Here is a 23,568-nt window from a genome sequence, read left to right as displayed (position 1 = left end):
TGTTCTTCATGTTTTCTATGGCGGATTTCTTTTCAACCAGACCTTCGTCCCGTGACGCCATTAATCCTCTGCGCGTGAAGCGATTTTTTCCACCTGCAATTTTTTTTTCTGCCATTTTTGGACGGAAATCTGCATTTTCGATTAGGGTTTTTACCCTTCAAATCAAGCTGAAATTTTTTTCTGATTGCAGATTCTTGGTGGGTTTTTCGAGAGATCAACTGGGTTGTTTTCAGAATTTTGTGGGTGCATCGTTTTTCGTGCCTCTAATTTCGTGCCAGCGCATTTCAATTATGATTTCAGATTCTTTCTAGGTTTTTCGCAAGGATTTTTCGGTTGTCTTTGGATTTTTTTGGGTCAGCCAAATTTTATTCTCAAAATCCGTGCCAGCCGTACTTCATAACTTTTTGAAGTATGTACCTGTATCTGCCTTTGTTTTTTGCATTGGGATTTGTGTTTGGTATTTCGTTCTATTGCCTCTTCTTTGATTTTTCATTTTCTGTGCATTGGGAAACGTGCAAGATGGTGTCATTGACCAACTTGATGTTGTAAGGCAGTCAGTGATTTAATGGCAAGAATTATAACACCTGGAAGCAGCTGATGCTGACTATTTTTGAATATCGTCGCCTTGATGATCTTGTTTTGGGAACATAATCTCGTCCTACCACAGCCGGATTAGATCAGGACAAGTTTGATGATCGGAATCGAGAGGCTGTTATGCTTCTCAAGCTCTCTGTCATAGATGACCAGTTACCTCAGATTCCTTCTGGCAAGTCAGCCTCAAAAATTTGGAAGCATCTGAAGGAGTTGCATGAGACATCCGACAAAAGTCGAGCGTTCTTTCTAAAGAACCAGTTGTTCTCCATCATGATGGATGAATGCATGTCCTTACAGGAGCATTTCACAAAGATAAAGGACATTTGAGATTAGCTCGAAGGTTTTGGTCGGAAAATGGAGGAAGAGGATATGGTAGTCATAACTCTGAAAAGCCTACCAAAATCCTATGAGCACTTCATAGAGACTATCAACATTACGTCTACGAATGTTGATCTGAAATTTCCAAAGCTATGCACCAAACTTCTGCAGCAGGATCGCTGGAAACAACAGTTTGGTAGCAGTGCCACTTCATCCTCCTTTGAGCAAGCCTTTGCAGCCAAATCCTTTCAAAAAGATAAAGGCAATTCTCAGTCATCTTAGTCCTCTCAGCAGAAGGGCTTTAGTCAGTCACAGGAAGGCTCGAAAAAGAAAAAGGTTCAATGCAATTATTGTCACAAATATGGCCATTTGATTAAGGATTGTCGCAATCGGATAGCTTTCGAACAACGAAAGCAGGGAGGGTCTTAGCCTAAGGCCAATGTCGTTGAGCACACAGAGCAGAAAGAGTTTGCCTTTTATGTCTTCATGGCTAAAAGACTTGCAGACCATGTGAAATCTTCTACTTGGTACATTGATTCTGGTGCTTCTCGACATTTCACTCACAGGCATGATTGGTTTACAGAATTCACTCACTATACTGATTCAATTATTTTTGGAGGAGGTGAGGAGTATACAGTTGTTGGCAAGGGCAACATTTAGATACAGTATGGTGGGAGGAATCTCATATTCCTCAATGTGTGCTATGTTCCTGGCATGGAACTGAACTTTCTCTCTGTGAGTCAGATTATGCGACATTCTCCTTAGCTTGATGTCATCTTCAGTGCACATAAGTGTTCTATTATTGATCGTGTGACACACACTACAGTTGCTGTAGGTACTGAGGATCATAGTCTTTACAGACTTGTGGATACAGGTGATTCTCTTGAGCATGCCTTCGCAGCAAAATCCTCCTTTATCACCCGTCTATGGCATCAGCAATATGGTCACTTGAACATTCACTATCTTGCTCAGCTTGTTCGGGAAGACTTAGTACATGGCCTACCTAAAATTCAAACTCAGAATCAACGAGTTTGTGAAGCTTGTCAGGCTGGGAAGTAGCACAAGACACCGTTCAAGGATGGTGACTCATGGCGAGCATCTAAGGTACTGCAATTGGTCCACGCTGATGTATGTGGTCCAATGAATACTACTTCTGTTACTGGGTGCAGGTATTTCTTACTTTTTGTTGATGATTACAGTCGTAAGATGTGGGTGTACTTTCTTAGATAGAAATCAAATGTGTTTCCTGTATTTTAGAAATTTAAGTTCTTGGTAGAAAAAGATTTTGGTTGTTCTATTATTACTCTTAAGTTTGATAATGGAGGGGGGGAGTTTTGTTCTACTGCTTTCTCCACTTTCTGTGATACACATGGCATAAAACGTCAGTTAACCACACCATACACCCCTCAGCAGAACGACGTTGTAGAACGTCGTAACCGCACCATTACAGAAATGGCTAGGTCTATGCTGAAACACATAAATGTTCCTAAGAAGTATTGGGCAGAAGCAGTGTTTACTGCAATCTATCTCCTTAATAGGTCTCCCACTCATGCTGTTAAAGGGAAGGCTCCTGAGGAAGCCTGGACTGGTCGGAAACCCAGGATCAATCATTTGAAAGTTTTTGGCTCTCTTGCATATGTTTGGATTCCAGATGCGAAGCGCTCTAAGTTGGATTCCAAGAGTCAGAAGTTTATGTTTACAGGATATAGTGACAACCATAAGGCCTACCGGCTGATTGATGTAGACACTGATCGTCTCATCTTTAGTCGCGATGTTGTCTTTGATGAAGATTGAGGACCATTTCAGCTTTCCTCCTCTGAGCAGACTTCTGAGGATCCGCCTTTGAAGGCTTCTGATTTAGGTGTTCGTCTTCCATTTGGTTCACCTGATGGGAGGGATGATGCAGATTCTGTATATGATGATGCACTACCTAAATTTCCTCTGGATGTTGCTAATCTTCCACCTGTTCCAGATACTCTTCCACCTCCAGTTCCAATTATTCCTCCTCCATCTGATGTTGGCACATCTACTCTTCGGCCTAAGTGGTGGGCTAAGACCATCAGTGATCTTCATCCTGATGAGCTCATTGAGGGTAGATCTTCCAGAATTAAGGGCAAGCATCAAAATATAGTTAACTTTGCTCTCATGGCCAACATTCATAGTATTTATAAGCCTCAGACTTATACCGAAGCAAAAGGGATTCCAGAGTGGGAACATGCAATGGATGCAGAATATCAGAGCCTTCTGAAGAACAACACCTGAGTTCTCTTTGCTCTTCCTCCAGGGAAGAAACCCATTAGCTACAAATGGGTCTATAAGGTCAAGTATCATGCAAATGGTACCTTGGATAAGTACAAGGCCATATTAGTTGCTCGAGGATTCACACAACGGGAGGGCATTGATTATGAGGAGACATTTGCTCCTACTGCCAAGATGAGTACCATTCGTCTTCTTCTCGCTATTGCAGCTCAGTTTGGATGGAAAGTCCATCAGATGGATGTTAAGAGTGCCTTCCTCAATGTTCAGTTGTAGGAAGAAGTCTACATGACGTAGCCTCCTGGTTTCAAGGTTGCCGACAAAGAACATCAAGTATGTAGACTCGTTAAAGCACTCTATGGGCTTAAAAAGGCTCCTCGAGTGTGGAACATTAAGATTGATGAGTATTGGTTGCTCATGGTTTTCAGCGGTTGCCCTTCTGACAGTAATCTGTATATCAAACACTTTGGTGATGATATTCTCTTTTTTGTTGTCTATGTGGATGACTTGATCATTACTGGCAGTTCAACACATTTGATTGCAGAAATCAAACAGGATCTGTGCAAGGATTTTGATATGACAGATTTGGGGCTTCTCCATTATTGTTTAGGTGTTGAGGTTTGGCAGATTGATGGTAGCATTTTTATTTCTCAGTCTAAGTATGCCGGGAACTTGCTTGACAGGTTTCGAATGCAGGATTGCAAACCTGCTTCCACACCTATGGAGACTGGCTTGAAGTTGTCAGCCAAGTCTATTTCTCCTCCTGTAGATGAAACACAATTTAGGCAACTAGTGGGCAGTCTCATCTATCTTACTGCTACTAGACCTGATCTCAGTTTTGCAGTGAGCTACATTTCACGCTTCATGACAACCCCCAAGGCTGATCATTGGGTAGCAGCGAAGCGTGTGTTTCGTTATGTGAAAGGCACCTCTGATTATGGACTTCTTTACATTAGGAGTCATGATCCTAGACTTCTGGATATGTGTTCAGTTTGGGATCCGGTGCAGTCACTTGGACTAGTAAGAAGCAGCAGGCAGTGGCTCTCTCCTCGACAGAAGCAGAATATCGGGGAGCAATTAAGGTAGCTTGTGAGACAGTTTGGCTTCACCGGATGCTTGCGGATATGCAAATATCTCAAGCAGGTCCGACTCCCTTGTTCTCTGACAATTAGGGAGTTCTCAAACTTGCCAAGAATCTAGTCTTCCATGAAAGAACCAAACATGTAGAGCTTCATTGTCATTACATTTGACAGTTGGTTGAAGACGGATCCATTCAGTCGTTGGATGTTCCTACAACAGAGCAACAAGCCTATATTCTCACTGAGCCCCTCAGTCTAGATGAGTTTGTAAAATTCAGGGGGTCTATTGGTGTAGTTGATAGATTGAGCATTAAGGGAGGTTATTAATATTATATTTTCCTAAGTTATTAATGCTCGATAATGTAATATTTTGTAATTTTAGTTTCTTATTAGAAACTTTCTATTTTGTATTTCTTTGTAATTCTTTATAATGATCTTCATGATCATTCATAAATACAACAATAATTTTTTACCAATTATGTCCCCATAATAGTATTGATGCCATATAGACGTGGTGATTATATTTTCATTCTTCCAATCTCCTATAATAATCTTCACTACATATCATTCAAGAGCCTCCCAAATTTCTCCATAATCTCCAGTTTACAATGTTTTGCCCAATATTTGGCAGAGGTCCATATCACACAGCTATCCAATTGAAAATGGCTTTGCTCAATAATAAGAGAAGAACATCTTATGGAAATAATAATACATCGTTGTCTTAATTGCTTCACTAATTACATACTGTGTAAGTAATATATACTTCAGAAATACAATATTACATCAGTATGATATTTTTGGAAATATAAAATCTTGTATGTTCGTTCCAAAAATCAAAGTCTCAAAACATCTATTCAAACATTGTGTGGACTTTCTTTGTGCAAATCGTGTATGCAGTCTGCAATCTTTTTACATCAATGACAAGCATTCTAACAGGCACTCGTTACACACAATGTTAGAAGGTTTAGTAAGTTGTGGCATGTCTCTAACAACTTCCTTTCTGCTGATATGAATGAGACTATCAAAATTCATGTGCGCCAATCTCCTGTGCCATAACCATGTTTCATCAAGTTGACTCAAACAACATGTTTCACTTTTAACATCATCAAGAATATACAAGCTGTTAGTTGCCCTACTAGTATCAGCAATGTGTACACCATCTTTACTAATTTTACAACAATCTAAACTAAAAATTAAGCTATGTCCTTGATCACATAATTGACGTACACTCAACAAATTGTGTTTCAGACCTTCTACAAACAAAACAATTTCAACTTTTGTCTTGCCATCATTCAACATCAATGTACCTTTACCTGCCACCTTTCCTGATGAATTACCTCTGAACCTCACCTTGCCTACATTACATTTCTTGAGGGTCAAAAACTTCTCTCATCTCCAGTCATATGTCTAGAGCAGCTGCTATCAACATACCAAATATCTTTCTCATTTTGTGCAAGAAGAACTGTTTGCACAATCAGGGATTCTATTGGAACTTGTTACTCTTTCTTCCTCTAGACTTTGGTACTTTTGTTTGCTTTGACCTTTGAATCCTTCTTAGAAAAATTTGCCATACCACTTTTGCAATTTCTTGCATTGTGACTAAAGTTATTACATTTGTAACATACAACATTGTGATTTCTTAATGGAGCAAAAGAGTTTCTACTCATAAATCTGAAATCATTTCTAATAGACACTCTACAGTTTATTGCTTTGTGTTCATAATAGTTACAAGCATAGCAATAACCATAAAAGAAAGAGTTATTAAACCTAGTCATTTGTGCTTGTCTTGATATTGGAGACTTCTTGAAGGCATTATGTCCGATTTTAGACATTAAATCCTATGAACTTCTACCAAAGACTATCTGCTGTTCCTTATTTGCAGATTTAGAACATTGACTTTCTTCATGGCCAACTCCACCCTTATCAGAAGATTGTTTTTGTGAACTCAAGATGTCATCCAATGACATAGAACCTTTCTGATTTATACTCTCATGGTTCAGCAGTGTTGAAGATTTATCTAACCTTCTGAGAGAGACAATTTCAGCCTCAAGTTTTTCATAGCTTTCTTCTTTTAGCTTGATCTGATTTTTTAGTTCTTCTTCAATCTTCTTTCTTCTTCATTTTGGATTTTCAAATCAACCAAGAGTTTTTCAATGTCTTCAAGTGCTTGAGATTTCCTTAGTTTTTCTTCACTCTCTTCTTGAAGCAACAACTTCAAATTCTGATTTTTCTTCTTTAATCTTTTAATTTCAGCTAAGGCAACTATCAGCTCTAACTCAAAATCAACTCTTTCTTCTCCTTCTTTAGCAGGTTCTTCATTCTCTTGAATCTGATTTTCAGCAAGTGCCTCTTCCATGGCAAGAAAAAGAATTTGTTCACTCTGTGATTTTTCATCAGTTACATCAAATGAATCACTTTCTTTCTTTGAATATAAACTCCTTTTTGATTTATGAGTCTTCTTCTCTTTTTCTTTATATTTTTTGATGTTGTATTTAGAATTTTTCTCATAACTGCCGTCGTGAGCAGATGGACACTTAGCTGCAAAATGACTTGCCTTAATATAATTAAAGCACTTGAGGTATCTTATTTTTGAATTTACTAGAACCCTTCTTCAACTTTCTCATGAACAATGCTTCTTCAAAATCGGAATCATCATCTGAACTGTCACTTGATACTTGTTCCTTTTGTTTATTTTTTTTCGATGCTTTGAAGGCAGTCTCCTCCTTTGATGAAGATTTAGTATTCGTCCTCATCTCATAGGTTGTCAAAATGCCATGAAGTTTGTCAGTAGACATTTTGTCAAGATCAACCATTTCTTCTATAGCTGAAATTTCTGCATTTAATTTTAAAGGTAGAGACTTTAAGATTTTCTGAATAACAACATTGTCATCAACCTTTTCACCAAGACCCTTAAGAGAGTTCACAACTTCATCAACTCTCAAAAAGTAAGCAGCCACATTTTCATCTTCTTTCATCTTCAAACTTTCAAACTGCATTCTATGAGTTTGAAGTTTGGCTTTCTTAACTTTTTCATCTCCTTCATATGCATTTTGGAGTTTCTCCCACATGGCTTTAGTTGTATCACAGTGCATAACCTTCATAAACTGTCTCCGATAATCCGCACAAGATTGCATTCATGGCTTTGGCATTGCTTTCAAAAGCTTTCTTTCCATCAGCATTAGTTGGAGGATTTTGAGGGATTGTATAATCGGAAAATACGCTGTTCCAAACATCAAAACCAAGAGGCATAAAATAGGTTTTCATCCGCACACACCAAAAAGCATAATTCGAACCATCAAATAGGGGAGCTTTGCTTGTAGCAAGTCCTTCAAGAGCATTCATCTTTTGTGCTGAAAAGGATCAACCTCCAAGCATTTAAGCTCTATTTCCAAAGGTATCCTGCTCTGATACCAATTGAGAAACACACAAAAAATACTGAAGGGGGGGGGGGGGGACGTGAATCAATATTTTAAAACTTTTAAAGACTTAAAACAATTAGAACTCTGAAAGAGAAAACAACTGGAAGCATACACCAATTTTCTCGTGGAAAACCCTTTCGGGTAAAAAACCATGACACAAAAACTTTCATTTAAGAAGTGGGCACCAACCCATTTACATAAGTGAGCTACAACTCACACAGAGAGCACCAACTCAGAATAGCTGAGGCATCGACCTCATACTGAGCACCAACTCACAGAATCAGAAAATGCACTTGGATCCTAAACAAACTTGGACAAATGACTAGTCGACACTTTCTTTGTAGCAAATAACTATCTTTGAAATTCTTACACAGTATTGCACTTACCCTTCAAACCAATCTCATTGCAATAGCATCATTAATTTAATAATTTTTCAGGTTCAACATATATCATGTAAGTGCTGAGTTCCCTTCATATAGGATACCCGACTCTTAATTTATCTACTGTAGATAACAAGAGAGTTGTCTTAGAAAAAGGTCCATGCTCAGTATATAACACTCATGTTTCTGCCTAGGCAAAGACAACGCTTTGGAATAATAATCTTTCCTCAAAACATATACTAAATAATCCACCCTTGGATGCAACCTCATAGATTCTTCGCTGGACACAAACTTTGTGCACATGAAAAAATCAATCCTTCATAACAATAGTCGCTTGTCCTCAAAACACTCACGCCAAAAAAACAATGTTGTTGTAGTTCGCAAAGAAGATTAAAAAACCTTCATGAAATAAAACCTCCTTATTTTTTCAAGACAGCTGATATGAAAGTACGGTATCAAGCATATCTCCACGCACAACAGGTATATTCACCAACTTGGACACCCTCAAAGTCAAAGCAATGACTTCTAAAGCCAAGACCACTTTACCAAGCCGCCCACACCCATTGCATTAAAGAGTTTTTCTATTTTAAAATTGTGGTTGTAAAAACTGAAGTCCACGATCTCTGCAACATATCAAAATCAACAACTAACCAGCCGCCGCATTCAAATTGACAAGAGCCGTGACATACAAAAGATTGCAAGCAAGTCGCTAAAAAGAGGAAATAACAAATTTAGCTTCAAGGAAAAAACGTCTGACTGAATTTTTGATGTGGTCAGACTTCGTGAGAAAATAGGACAATTATGTATTTAATTTAGCCGACTCCACTGCATTGGGAAATCTCAAAAACTAACTTAACCCCTAAAAAAGTTCGAGCCTCTGAATATTCCAAAGCTAACATGGCCTATAATCTGACTTGGCAAGGAAGTGGACAAGCAAGCAGCTTAGACAGACACCCAACCAACTCAAGTAGTCAAGCAATAAGCTCAAGTAGCTCAACCAAACAAGTAGACAACTCAACCAAGTACCCAAGCACCTCAACCAACCAACCAAGCAGCTGAAACACACAACCAACCAGCTCAAGCACCTCAAGCAGACAACTAGGCAGCACAATCTATTACTTTGAGTAATCCTCTGAGATTTATACGATCATCCTTTGACATCAATGGCAAAATATTCAACATTGTTCTCATGGAATTGTCAAGGCCCAGTTGGTGCCCTTAAAGAAAGAACCTCAGGGAACTATTCAAAGATCCATACCCTTGATTACTAGGAATTCAAGAGACTAACCTAGTTCAAAATGGTGCCATTAATACTTAGAGATCTATTTGGAATAGATCTGAAGTTGAAGTTATCAGTGCCAGGGAACCTTTGCAGACCTTCTAACAACACTCGATTGACTCTCAAAGGATTTTCAAAAATTAAAAAATCCTCTAAAACACGTTATCGCTCTCATGAAACTGTTAGATGGTGCCCTCAAAAGAATGTAGTAGCCAATAGTCATTTCAGTCTAGAATGTAGTTGCAGCTATCTCTCATATCAACATCTAAATTTTACATCTAATCGATAAGAATTAGAAGTGGCCCTTGACCATAAGGGGAAACCAAAAGGGACTTAGTTTCACATGGTTCCTTACCTCTTTATATAATGTTTAGAATGCAAACTAAAGTTATAGTTTGCTGGTTAACAGATTTTTCACTTCAATTTTATACTCTTTTGCACATGTTAATGACAATCTGACCAACAGTTGAGTCACTTGCAATGGTATTTGCAAGTGCTCTCTGCTTATTTTACAAGGCGCAACTACCTTCGAATGGTATGCAATGAATGAAAACACAGGGTATGCTTTTCACCAGAAAGCAGAAAAGGCAAACTAACACCTACCCATAACCATGAAAGTAGATGCAAACGATTGATTTTAGAATGAAGTGAATGTAGACAAACAACACAAAGTTTACTTATCCCACACTCACAAATGATATCCAGGGAAAGAAAGAACAACAAAGTCTTTTCAATGGATGATTTAATGTAAATTCAAAGCTTCAGAATTAAATACATACACAGTTCGATATAACAGAATGACACTGAAAGTAATTGCAAAGAAGCACAGTTCATTGTAATTTAAAGAAAACGTTAATAAATTCAAAGACTCAGAAACATCCTCTTTATTTTTTCAATGTCATAATGTGAGCTGAAAGACTCAAACCCCTGTACAATAAAACTGTGTAGGAAAAAAAACTATGCTGCCTTCTCCCCTTTTTCTTTCTCTTTAATAAGTCTCTTAATTACATATTTAAAGACTCTTCAATCAACCCTTTTCAGTTTCTGTAACTGCTTTTTTTAAAGAATGAAATAACCCTTTCACATTCCCATGAAATTGCTGCTCTCAAAATGATTTAAAACGTCTTAAAATGTTTTAAATAAACTATAGAGAAATTGAGAAATTTTTAATTTCTCTTACAACCACTTTTGAGTAAACTCACTGTGGGTTAACCGGGCATCTTGGGGCCATGAAAGTTTGTGAGCAGTTATGATAATGAAAATAAAACATGGGTTTTTAACCATTTTTGAACAGCTCACAAAATCGAAGTACTTCCTTTATAAATTGAACCTGCCAACCATATCGTTCCATAGAGAAAATATTAAAATAACATATCATATGAGCTTTATGGCCATAAAATTAAAACTGGGGGCATTTGAGACCAAAATATTAGGTGGGTTGCCTTTAGATTTAAGAAATTTGCAACTTTTTTCGGATGCATTTTTAGGCTTGTGAATCAGTGATGTCGGGAAATCGAGAATTTTTGAAAGTATGAAAGTCAACTATTTTCATAACTTTAGAACCATTGTCGGCAAGTCGGGAACTTTTGGAAGTTTAGAACTTAAAACTTGAAAAAGGCCGACTATGAACTAGGACTTAAAAGTTTAATTTTGGCCAAGTTCAAAAATGGACTAACATAGTTGTAATAAAATCAATCCTTGCATAAGACAACAATTGAGGATCACATTGAGATCTTAAGAAATGTTTATAAGGCTTTAGATAGTCATTGATATCTCTTTTGCCCATTACAAGGCTAGAGTTTCCTACCTAGTTGCCATGCTAATTTATTAATTATTTCTGTGAGAATCTCAACTAATTTTGCTTCATAAGAAAATTCTTAGAAGTTTATTACATGATAGGTAGGGATATCAAATCTTGCCAGGGAAATGAGAACTTCAACTATTGTTATGGATTCAATAGTATTAGCATAATATCTTTGTATAATATCTTTCTATTTTGTTTAATGGTCCATATTGTATATTTTGTAGTTTTAGATTTTTTCTAATTCTTACAATTGTTTCATATTAGAAACATTGTCTCTGTATTCTATAAATGATCTATTGATCATTCATTTAATTCAATCAGTTATTTACAAATACTCTCGTATTATGGTATCAGAGCTCAAGCTAAAATTTTTTCTCGGAAAGTTTTTTTAGTGAAACTTTTTTCTCTGAAATTTTTTTTAATGAAAAGTTTTTCGAAATAAAATTTTCAGTTCATTTTTCCTGTTTGTTTATATGCCTGTGGGTTTTAACGTGTTTCCTCTTCACATTTTTCGTCTCAACCTATCTGTTCACTTTGCAAATTTCACAACTTGGTTTGTGTGCATGGATTTGCGTGTCTGTATTTTCTTCCTGCACGTGTATGTTTTTGTGCATCGTTCTGGGCGTGTTCGTAGTCTTTTGTGTGTTGGGCGATGCGATTTTCGTTCCTGTTTCTTGCGGTTTATGTGTCCTGACCTCATGATTTTCTACAAAGCGAGGGTTTTTGTGCTTGTGTTATTTACTCGCACGCCCAGTTTTTTTTTTTTCCGTCTCTGCGACCCGTGCTCATGGCTTTTTTGGCCATTTTTTTTTCAGTCCACGATTTCATCTTTTTTCGCATGACTTCTGGTTTTTCAGCGACAGAGATTTGTTACGCAATTTTTCGCGCCTATGTGCTATGTGCGCGTTCTGGGTTTTGCAGATTTCGTGTTTGCCACCTAGGGTTTTTCATGAACCCTCTATGATTTTTGTGTGGCTAGGGTTTTCAGACAAATTATTTTCTCAAATTTGTCACTTGGGTTTTTCATAAACTTTTTTGAGTACCTGCCATTTTTTTCTGGGTCCTCCAAAAATCCGTACATTGGGATCCGTGCCAAAATTTGCCTCGAAACCAGTGCTTATTTGTTGCGTCCATTTTCTTGCACGCATTGCGTTTACACGTCTTCTACCTCGATATTCGTGCCATCATTCGGTCAACCAGCTTTGACCTTAGTTTTTCAGCGATGGTGTCTTTGACGAATATTTTGCTCGAGGGAAGTCAAAAATTCAATGGCAGAAATTATAACACCTGGAAACAACGGATGCTCACAATTTTTGAGTATCGCGTGATTGATCAGTTGGTTCTTGGAAAGGCCACCTGTTCCACTGCAGCCGGTCCTGAACAAACAAAGTTTGATGAACAAAATCGTGAAGCAGTCATGCTCATCAAGCTCCCAGTGACCGGCGATCAACTTCCTCAAATACCTTTCGGCAAAACAGCTACCAAGATATGGGAGCATCTCAAGATGCTGCATGAGACGTCTGATAAGAGTAGAGCCTCCTTTCTGAAAAATATACTCTTCTCTATTGTCATGGATGAGCCCACATCTCTTTAGGCGCATCTAAATCAAATCAGGGATATTCCTGACTAGTTAGAGGCCATTTGTCGGCAAATGGAGGAGGACATGGTCGTGATCACTTTGAAGAGCTTACCAAAGTCCTACGAGCATTTTGTCGAAACACTCAACATCACTTCTACTGATGTTGATCTGAAGTTCGTTGATCTCTGCACTAAACTTCTTCAGCAGGATCGGTGGAAGCAACAGTTCGGCAACAGTACAAGCTCATTCTCTTTAGAACAAGCATTTGCAGCTAAATCCTTTCAGAAGGATAAAGACAAATCACAATCTTCTTAGTCTTCTCAGCAAAAATCCTCTGCTCCATCATCAAAAGGCTCGAAGAAGAAAAATATTCGGTGCAATTACTGCCATAAGTTTGGTCACATGAAGCTTGAGTGTCGTAAATGCTTAGCTGCACAGGCTAAGCAAAGTGGTTCGCAACTGAAAGCAAATGTAGCAGAGCACATTGAGTAGAGCGAGTCTGCCTTTTACGCCTTTGTGGCTAAAAGACCTGCAGACCATGTCAAATCCTCTGCTTGGTATATAGATTCAGGTGCCTCACGTCACTTCACTCATCGTCGAGATTGGTTCACTGTTTTCAGCCGTACTCAGTTTCAATTAACTTTGGAGGAGGGGAAGAGTACATCGTTGTCGGAAAGGCCAATGTGCGGATTCAGTCTGGCGGAGAAAATTAATTTTCCTCAATGTGTACTATGTTCCAAGAATGTAACTCAACATTCTCTCAGTCAGTCAAATTCTGAGACATTCTCCTCGGCTCGACGTGACCTTCAGTTCACATTAGTGCAGTATCATTGATCGGGAGACTCAGACAACTGTTACTGTGGGTCTTGAGGATCCTGGTCTTTTTAGACTAGTTGACTTAGGTGATTCTCAGAAGCTTGCCATGGCAGCCAAGCGCTCCTTTGTTAGCACACTCTGGCATTAGCGGTATGGGTGCTTAAATGTGCACTATGTTTCTCAGCCTGTTCGGGAAGATCTTGTCATCGGATTGCCAGAGATCCAGACCTAGAACCTCGGAGTTTGCAGAGCATGTCAGGTTGGGAAACAACATCGGACTCCCTTTTCAGATGGCGACTCCTGGAGAGCTTCTAAGGTACTTCAACTGGTCCATGCTGATATTTGTGGACTTATGGTGACTCCTTCTGTTACTAGGTCCAGGTATTTTCTACTTTTTGTTGATGATTCTAGTAGAAAAATGTGGGTGTATTTTCTTCATCAGAAATCAGAATTGTTTGTTGTGTTTCAAAAGTTGAAAGCATTAGTAGAAAGATCCTGGTAATCATATTATTACTCTTCGGTCTGATAATGGGGGAGAATTCTGTCCTTCTGCTTTCTCCCATTTCTGTGAACATGGCATCAAGTGCCAACTCACTACACCCTACACCCCTCAGCAAAACAGTGTTGTTGAGCGGAGAAATTGCACGATTCCCAAAATGGCCCAGTCTATGCTTGAACATAAGAGTGTTCCAAAGAAATTTTGGGCTGAAGCAGTTAATACTGCAGTCTGTCTTTTGAATCGGTCTCCTATAGTGGCTGTAAAGAAGAAGAATCCGGAAGAGGCCCGGTTAGGCTGCAAGCCCAAAATCAGTCACCTAAAAGTTTTTGGTTCCACTGCCTTTACTTGGATCCCTAATGCTAAGCGCACCAAGAGCCAGAAACTCATGCTAACCAGCTATAGTGATAATCACAAAGCCTAGCTACTGGTTGATATTGAGACAGATCGTGTCATCTTTAGTCGGGACGTGGTTTTTGATGAGGAACAAGTGCCATTTCAGCTCTCTCCTTCAATTATGGATTCAAAGGATCAGTCTTTGAAGGCTTCAGACTTGGGTGTCCGTCTTCCATTAGGTCCACCTGATGGGAGGGCTCCAGCGGTTCCAGTTCCTGCATGTACACCAGTTCCTTCTGCTGCAGGATCACCTAGACTTGCAGCTGCACCCCCTAACCTTCCTCAAGATTCCTCCGATCTTTTGTTTGATGAATTTGATCCTGTTGCACCTCTTGCATCTGATGTGTGCACTTCTACTCTTTGGCCTAAATGGTGGGCTAAGACACTTGCTGATCTTCATGATGATGAGCTCATCGAGGGTAGAACTGCTCGAAAGAAGAACAAGAAGCCTGATTATGTCAATTTTGCTCTCATGGCCAACATTCACAGTGTGTATGAACCACAAACATACATAGAGGCGAAAGGGATACCTGAGTGGGAACAAGCTATGGCAACTGAGCAGCAGAGCTTGCTGAAAAATAACACTTGGGTTCTATTAGATCTTCCTCCAAGGAAGAAACGCATTGGATGCAAATGGGTCTATAAGGTCAAATACAAGGTTGTTGGTACTTTGGATAAGTACAAGGCTCGTCTTGTTGCCAAAGGCTTCTCTTAGCATGAAGGCATTGATTATGAGGAAACCTTTGCTTCGCCTACAAAGATGAGCACCATCAGATTAGTCCTAGCCATGGCAGCTCAGTGTGGCTGGAAGGTCCATTAAATGGACGTCAAGAGTGCCTTCCTGAATGGTGAGTTGCAGGAAGAGGTTTATATGACGCAACCTCCTAGATTCAAGGTTGCCGGAAAAGAACACTAGGTTCTCAAACTGGTGAAAGCACTCTATGGCTTGCAACAGGCTCCTCGAGCATGGTACATGAAAATTGATACGTACCTCACAGATCAGGGTTTCCAGAGGAGTCCTTTTGACTCAAATTTGTATGTCAAGACTACTGGTAGTGATATCATCATTTTGGTTATTTATGTTGATGATCTGATCCTCACTGGTAGCTCAACATCTTTGATTCAAGGAATCAAGCAGAATTTATGCCAGTCTTTTGACATGACCGACCTTGGGCTTCTGCACTACTGCTTAGCTGTTGAGGTTTGGCAGCACTCTAATGGCATCTTCATTTCTTAGTCCAAATATGCTAGGACTCTACTCGACAAGTTTCGAATGCAAGACTGCAAACCTGCATCTACACCTATGGAGAAAGGCCTGAAGTTGTTGGCTAAATCTGGTTCTCCAGTTGAGAATGAATCCGATTTTAGGCAACTAGTGGGTAGTTTAATCTATCTCACCTCCACTAGACCTGATCTGAGCTTTGCAGTGAGTTACATATCCTGCTTCATGACAGCTCCTACATCAGAACATTAGGCTGCAGCAAGGCGGATGCTGCGCTATGTCAAGGGCACTTTAGACTTTGGTATCCTTTATGGACGGACCAAAGATCCCAGACTCATCAGTTTCATAGATTCGGATTGGGCTGTTTTTGTTGATGACATAAAATCCACATCCGGGTATGTCTTTAGTTTGGGCACCGATGCTATCACTTGGACCAGTAAGAAGTAGCGGGCCGTAGCTCTTTCCTCAATCGAAGCTGAATATCAAGGAACAGTCAAAGAAGCTTGTGAGGCAATTTGGCTTCGAAGGATGCTTTCTGACATTCAGCTGTCTCAAGCCGGTCCTACACCCTTTTTCTGTGACAATGAAGGGGTGCTGAAAATCGCCAAAAATCCAATCTTCCATGAGCTGACCGAGCATGTTGAGCTTCATTGTCACTTCATCTGCAAGCTGGTTGAAGATGGATTCGTGGATTTGTAGTATGTTCCTACTGAGGACCAGACTATAGATATCCTCACCAAGTCCCTACATCCGGATAAGTTTGTTAAGTTCAGGGGGCTACTTGGTGTAGTAGATAGATTGACCATTAAGGGAGGGTATTAGCATAATACCTTCGTATAATATCTTTCTATTTTGTTTAATGGTCAATATTGTATATTTTGTAGTTTTAGATTCTTTCTAATTCTTACGATTGTTTCTTATTAGAAACATCATCTCTGTATTCTATAAATGATCTATTGATTATTCATTTAATTCAATCAGTTATTTACCAAATACTTTCGTATTAAGAAGTCATTGATGGGAAGCCCTGTGTAGTTTGATATGTCTTTTGGAATCTCTTTACAAAGGGTTACATTGGGATGAATATATATGATAGTAATGCTTAGCACTCTTACTTTTATGTTACAACTTGGAAACAGCAAAGAACCAGTTATTGGCACAATGGTATTTGAACTGTTATTAAAATATACTATCACCTGACCATAGTATGCACATGTTTATGCTCATGCATGGAAATGATAAATAATAGGAATTGAGGCGATGTTACATGCTTTTTTTTATAACTTTATACAAATGAACTAAGAATGCCATTCTCATGTTAACTGAGTTGTCATGTTTGTTAATGTAGGATTATATAATTGAAGATAAAAAAATTACCAAAATTTTTCCTTCTAGAATTAATTGTATGAGAGAGTTGAGACAATTTAAATTCGAGTTGGCTTGTTAAAGTTAGAAGCAAGTTTTTCTGTTAAGATCTTGAGTCATTGCCTCTTGGGGCATAGTCTGAGACATTAGCGTTTCTGACCTTCTTTGGGAAACTTTGTGACCCTATCAGATTGATGTAATTACTTGCTCCATGATGTTTTATAAGATGCATTTCAAGAAAAATAAAGAATTACATAACACAATTAAAAGTTCACAAGCTAAACATACCTTATTCTTAATAATAGCTAAACCATATTTTCTTTAGATGCCTTTTTGAAAAACTATTCACTATATAAGTTATCTAAGCCCAAATATTTTTAGTAGGGAAGAATACACAGTTTAAAATTGGTATAAAATGTCAACTTCTGTATTTGATAGTTGAGTTGAACATCTAGTCATATATTTGTACCCTAGTAAGGATCAATGCAAGATTTTTAAGCATTACCAAACAATGGAAAGCTTTTTTGGTTTTTAACACTTTGTTTTGATAATTGGAGCAAAATTTTATGTTCTACTTAGCAAGTTATGAATTTGCAACCAATTAGCTTAAGATCCTAGCTATAATAGAACCTCTTTCAATAAATTTTTTTTTTGTTTCCAGTGGCATTGGACCAAGCATGCTAAGATTACATTTGGAGCTGATCATTTTGTGGAAAGAAAATTTTATGATCCAAATTCAAGTTTCTTCAAATCACAATTGAGAGTATACCAAAAAGGACTCAAACAATTGACCTTCATCCTTGTTTTCTGACATGGTGATTTCAAGTTACACTTCAGCATTGAGGTCTTTGACAACAACATACTCTACTAGGGATGGCACAATCAGACCGAAAGGTTGGAAAAGGTTCAGCTGTATTGATCTACATATGTGCAAGCTGGTTAGTATAAATTGTCTAGTGAATTATGTTTTATGTTATTACTATAAATTCTTTGATACATTAAACTACTTAATGCATGCTTTATATCTTGTAGGATTTAAAGTTAATTATATTGGTGTTTACCTAGGTTCTCTATATTTCTGGGATGAGTGGTGATAAAGAGGGTTTTGAGGAAGAATTACATTTGCTATTTGTTTGAGAGTTTGATTAACCAAACTTAGTTGTAATACTTCTAATCACTATAAAATACTCAATGTAAAGTGGTATTGGATGCCAAATTGTGTAGATGCATAGAGGCTTCTCCACGTGGAGGGTAAAATTAATTGATAAGTTTATGTTTTAAACCGTTTGGGGCATGTCTTGTATCTTGCAGGATTTTATAGTTAAATGAAATTGGTGTTCCACTAGGTTCTGTAGGCAATAAATGTGTTTTTGGGATGAATGGTGATAAAGAAGGGATAGAGTGGGAATTACAAACCCTATTAGTTTGAGAGCTCAATTCTCTAAACTTAGGCTTAAGATTTCCCATCACTCCAATCTGATATTATCTGCTCAGTTGGTCACTTTAGCATTTCACTTGGTAATAGGTACTCATAAATGTAAAGTAGAGTTGGATTCCGAATTGTGTAGATATTCAGAGGCTTCCCCATCTAGAGAGTACAATTAATTGACAATAATTTACAGCAAAATAAACACTAAGAATGGTACAATCAGTATTTTCCAACCAGAAAAAGAGGGCATAGAGAAGTAAAATCAAATGATAAATTACATTTTGTTTATCCTTTTATTTTTTTAATATTCTGAAGTAACAATTAAGCATTCACATTGTTGGTTCTTCCAGTTGATTGCTCAATGACTTCTAAAGATTAGTCAGATCTCATGCTTAAAGACATTAGGAGATTAGCCAACGAACAGGAAACACACTTTATGATTTATTTCCTTTGAACTTTAGGCTCTGCAAAACCTAGGTGGATTCCCCTTTTATGACATCAATTCAAATTTTACAACACAACAACTAAATGATGCCTAATAGTTAAATTCCCATATATTTTAATAAGGATTTGTGAACTGTTTCATGAAAGCATTTTAACTCCTTGTGATCCAGATATGAGAAGACAAATAATTTACAGTTATGTTAAGATTGGCTTTAGAGTTCATTTTGAAACAAGTCTGAGATTGAGGGAATGCTTGAAATTAGACTTTGCCTTTTTAGGTCTATAGAGTTATGGAGAGATATATTCTCAATTCACAACATCTAAACACATTCTAATAGTCAATTAAATATTATCATCTTATAATAATATGACCTAATGGCTAACATTGTGATCCTACTTAATAATCCTTTTGTAACAACAGTACTCTCAGTATTTTCTAAACACATTCTGATACCCAATTAAACATTATCATCTTATAATATTATGAACTTCTAATGGCTAACAATGTGATCCTACTTAATAATCCATTTTTAACAACAATATGCTCAGGATTTATTTGAAGGCATATAATCCATTCCTCAAACAGAAAACTATGAAAAAAAATGACCCATTGCAAGAAAATCTGCAATGAAGAACTCAATAATCCTTGATCATATTATTCAAAAAGGTATTGCATTACAACATGGAGACAATGACACATTGAAGCATGTTTTCATATAAGATTCAATCAAAGGGTACAATGCTGCTACTGGAGTTTTTAGAAACTCTGAATACCATATCCTAAGACAAAAAGAATAAACATCTCCCCCCAAAATTACAATTCTCAGAACCCTTTTACAATGAGGTTCACATCCCTTTTTGAAGAAAGAGTGAGCATGCAAGCCTGTGAGCCAAAAACACGTGTTACATTTTACATTTGACAATTCATATTCTGTTGAAACAGAATGGGTGTAACAAACCATAACAAAATTGATTATCTTTATCAACTGGAGCCAGAAGACCTTGTTGAAGCTGTTGCAAAAAAAATGTCAGCTGGACCTTGATGATGACAACAAAATTGAATAATCGTGATGGCATGGCAAAATTAATTTAACCATGATACTTCTTAACCATGATACTTCTCAAGCCACGACGCATATGAAGAGCACTCAAGTATACTGAGAGGGGGGGGACGTGAATCAGTATATTAAAGAATTTTTTCTCCTTAAAATTTGATTGAGTATATTACATTACAAAACTTATTCAATACATATGCAAGATAAGAACACCAAGACACAAAATTTACGTGGAAACCCTAATGGGAAAAACTACGGCAATAAATGCTTATGTATGTATATATAACTCTTTTTACAATGTTTGTAGGCACCAACCTAGTAGAGGCACCAACCCCTAATTTTGTTTGTGAGCACCAGCTCACTGGAATCACCAACTCCCACTTCAGAAATGAGGCGCCAACCTCCTAAATATGAAGCACCAACTTTACAAGGATGAAGCACCAACTCCACCCAAAATGAGGCACTAACCTCAATACAAAATTTTGCTATAAATTACTAATCCAATCTGCTATAATGCACAGAATAAATCTGCCACAATATATCCACAATTTTTCTCTTTGACTTTGCTACAAACTCGTCTTTATTTTTGCTACAATCTGATCACAATATCCTCTTGTAATCTGCAGCAAGTCTCCTTATAGTCTTCTCTTTAGTTTGTGAGATAATATTCATAAGTCTGGTGTGTATATATTAATTTATCAGATTGACTTGCTTCTCCACCACATCTACACTAGAATTCTTTGCTTTCACTCCTTCTATATATATCTTTATGTTCTATTAAAGAGACATATCTCTTATGAACGTGGAAATGCCTTTTGGAACAATCACATCCTATAATAAACCAAATCACACCTCTCCATATGCCACGTAATCATCATTGTTTACATAATTGATTCCCCTCATTAACAAATCGCTGAGGCTTATTGTTGCTCAACAAACATTCATTGCTGCCATAGAGTTTATCAACTAGTTTAGTCGCTCAAATCGCACCACTTGATAAAGACTTTTCTAGCCAATGTTTATTCTATAATCACTGCCTAGTATAGTCAAAAGATAAATGATAATTATTATCACCATCAAGGCTTAGAACTAATGCCACTTTTATCTGTGTTTGTTCTTTTCATTTCTGTCCCATTGTTGTTTGTTTGAAACATAGTCCACATTCAATCAGAATTGTATAGTCATTGTAGTTGTTGTCTTTGTATAGTCATAGCTTTTTAAATCCTGTTGTAGTATGGATTGCTGTCCTCTTAGTCGGTGCATAATTTCATTGAATCACTTCGAGTAATAAGGTTGCCATTTTTAATAAGATAATCGCTGCTTAAACTAGCTTCTGCATCCTGTGAATCAATCAAAATATTAAATGGTCTTTAGTATATCATTTTAGCATTGCCTTAAGGATATTGATCACTCCAAATAAAACATAAATTCAACCATATGATGAAGTCGGCGACTTGTCCAGTCTAGTTTTCTTATCACGGCAACTTTTCCTCTCTAAGTGTTTCTCCATTCAATCTGCAATGATGTTGGCTTTATTTCTGACTTATTTTTCTTCGACATCAATGACAACTTGTCCAACAGCATATACTTCTTTAGTAGGCCATTGGAAAGTTAGGACTTTTGCAACCTTACTTGTATTTGCTACATATCTTGCATCCAATGCTGCTTTAGTTTCCTTGATAAAGCTATGTAATTTTGACTCCAACTTTATCAATTTGTCTAAACTAATATTGAACAAAACTGGATCCACTTTACCACCTACGAAAATTGAATCACACAAAGTGGGCAATATATCACTGAAATTGGTTTTCGACTTGTCGAAAGCCTTCACTTCAACATTCTCATCCCAAATTTTAGGCATTAAAGCTTCTTCCAAAGCCTCAAAAGAATTCAACCTCTCTTTTAACTGCATATCGAATTTGCCTTGAAAGCAGAGACATTATTTATCAATCCTAGCACTTTATAAGTGCTTGACAATTCAGCAGGGGCATTTGGATCAAATTCGGTATGCATGTATACTCCTCCCATGAGTGTGACCTTGTAATCCACGTGCTTAGGATATCCGTCAAATTGGCCTCATTTTGCATATGGCTAGTGTATGCTTACCTCAAGTTGTAGCTAGCCCATGTGTCATCCAATTTATGCAAAATGCTTGATAGTCTATGGTCTAAGAAATTGTCAATCAAATTTAACATTCTATTTTTACTATCCTCCTTCAGCTCTTTAATTTTCAACATAAAAGTTTCTCTATCTTGTTCTCTCTTGAGCTTGCTTGAGGGTTGCAGTAAAGTAGCTGCTGGAGCTAGGGCTGGAGATTAAACTGAGACTGCAACTGGAGCTGGAACAGCAGCTGTTGATAACCCTTTCTGGTCAATAATTGGCAATATTTTAAAAACGTGTGACTTGCAGGTTGAATTTAATACTCATTGCAAAATCTCACCATTCATTCCTGGCACTAATTTGGGGCTTGAAGGGGAGGGAGGCAGGGAACAAAGGAAATGAAGAACGAGGGATGGAAACAAGCAGGGAAGGAAGCACAACCACCAATACTCATCTTACCTACCCAACCTTACCTACCTTAACACCACCTAAACTTACACCTACACTTGATGTGATACTTTGTGGAGGAGGGATCACCAATTGCACCCTATTGTATTCCTGCATCAATTTGATGTGGTCTTTTTGCAGTTTATCAAAATATGCCCGTAGTCTCTTGGTTGCAGCTTCACTGAACAATGCAGTGTTCACCACCAAGGATGCAGCCTGTGGAGCATTGTATCACCTAGCTGTTGAAGATATATAGCTACGGTCGGATTCATCTAACATACCTAGCTAATCCAAATGTCTAATTGGCCTATCGGCCTTAGACATTTGGTGATTCGACTTACTTGCTTCAGTTAAGTATGATTTGTATTTTAACTTACTATCAGAGATTAGCTGTGGTTACCATTTACCATGCTATGTCTACCATTGACGTATGTATCCGATTATTTGTTTGCATTACACATTGATGATCAGTTAATATCACATCTGTTATTACATTGATTATTGATCTGTTATTAATTGATTAGTTATCATATTAACTAAATCGATTATACACAACCGATTATAATTGAATCGGTTTGGAAATAAACCTGATTACAATTATCGGCTTGTGTCCTTTTGCCTTCACGTCTCGTGGTGTAGAGTCACGTCGCCTTAGGAAGTCATCTGGTATCATATAAGTATGATGCAAACTCCTTTGGAATAGGGAATATCGTGGTTGGTGGAAGTTATATTAGACATACAGCAGAAGGTAATCTCCAAGATCAAATTACGTATTCACCCTGCAGATCGGAGTACACCTATAGATCGTGGAAATTAATATACAGTAGTCGATGACAGATACATACATTAATTTGTGACACTCACTTCCCGTGAATGCAATATATCTTCTGTAGACTGGATTTCACCGTGCATAGCTTGAATTGACTTCAACCAGAGATTAAAGTTCAAATAAAATATAAATTATCTACCTATTATTAATCTTATCAAACTTAACATGGTATCAAAGCCAGGTTAAGGAAAAGATTAGATCAGATTTATATAGGCGAGACTACTCTCTATATCTCCTCGAATTCCTCAACTCCCTTCTATA

The 23,568-nt window shown here is 37.6% G+C and overlaps 1 protein-coding gene across 5 annotated transcripts in view; it reads left to right on the top strand.

Moving 5' to 3' along the window:
• LOC131055417 (thylakoid membrane protein TERC, chloroplastic) overlaps positions 1-23,568 on the top strand; it is a 316,462-nt gene that overhangs the window by 19,137 nt on the left and 273,757 nt on the right. For all 5 annotated transcript variants that reach the window (XM_057989901.2, XM_057989900.2, XM_057989899.2 and 2 more), the window contains exon 2: positions 17,665-17,941. In XM_057989901.2, coding sequence (XP_057845884.1) covers positions 17,816-17,941 — 126 coding nt within the window. In that variant the 5' untranslated portion in view covers positions 17,665-17,815. The remainder of the gene's footprint in view (positions 1-17,664; positions 17,942-23,568) is intronic.

This window comes from Cryptomeria japonica, chromosome 8 (genome assembly GCF_030272615.1).
Source record: "Cryptomeria japonica chromosome 8, Sugi_1.0, whole genome shotgun sequence".
NCBI classification, from domain to species: domain Eukaryota; kingdom Viridiplantae; phylum Streptophyta; class Pinopsida; order Cupressales; family Cupressaceae; genus Cryptomeria; species Cryptomeria japonica.
Note: the sequence above shows the minus strand (reverse complement) of the source record. Positions and strands in the feature narration are given on the sequence as shown.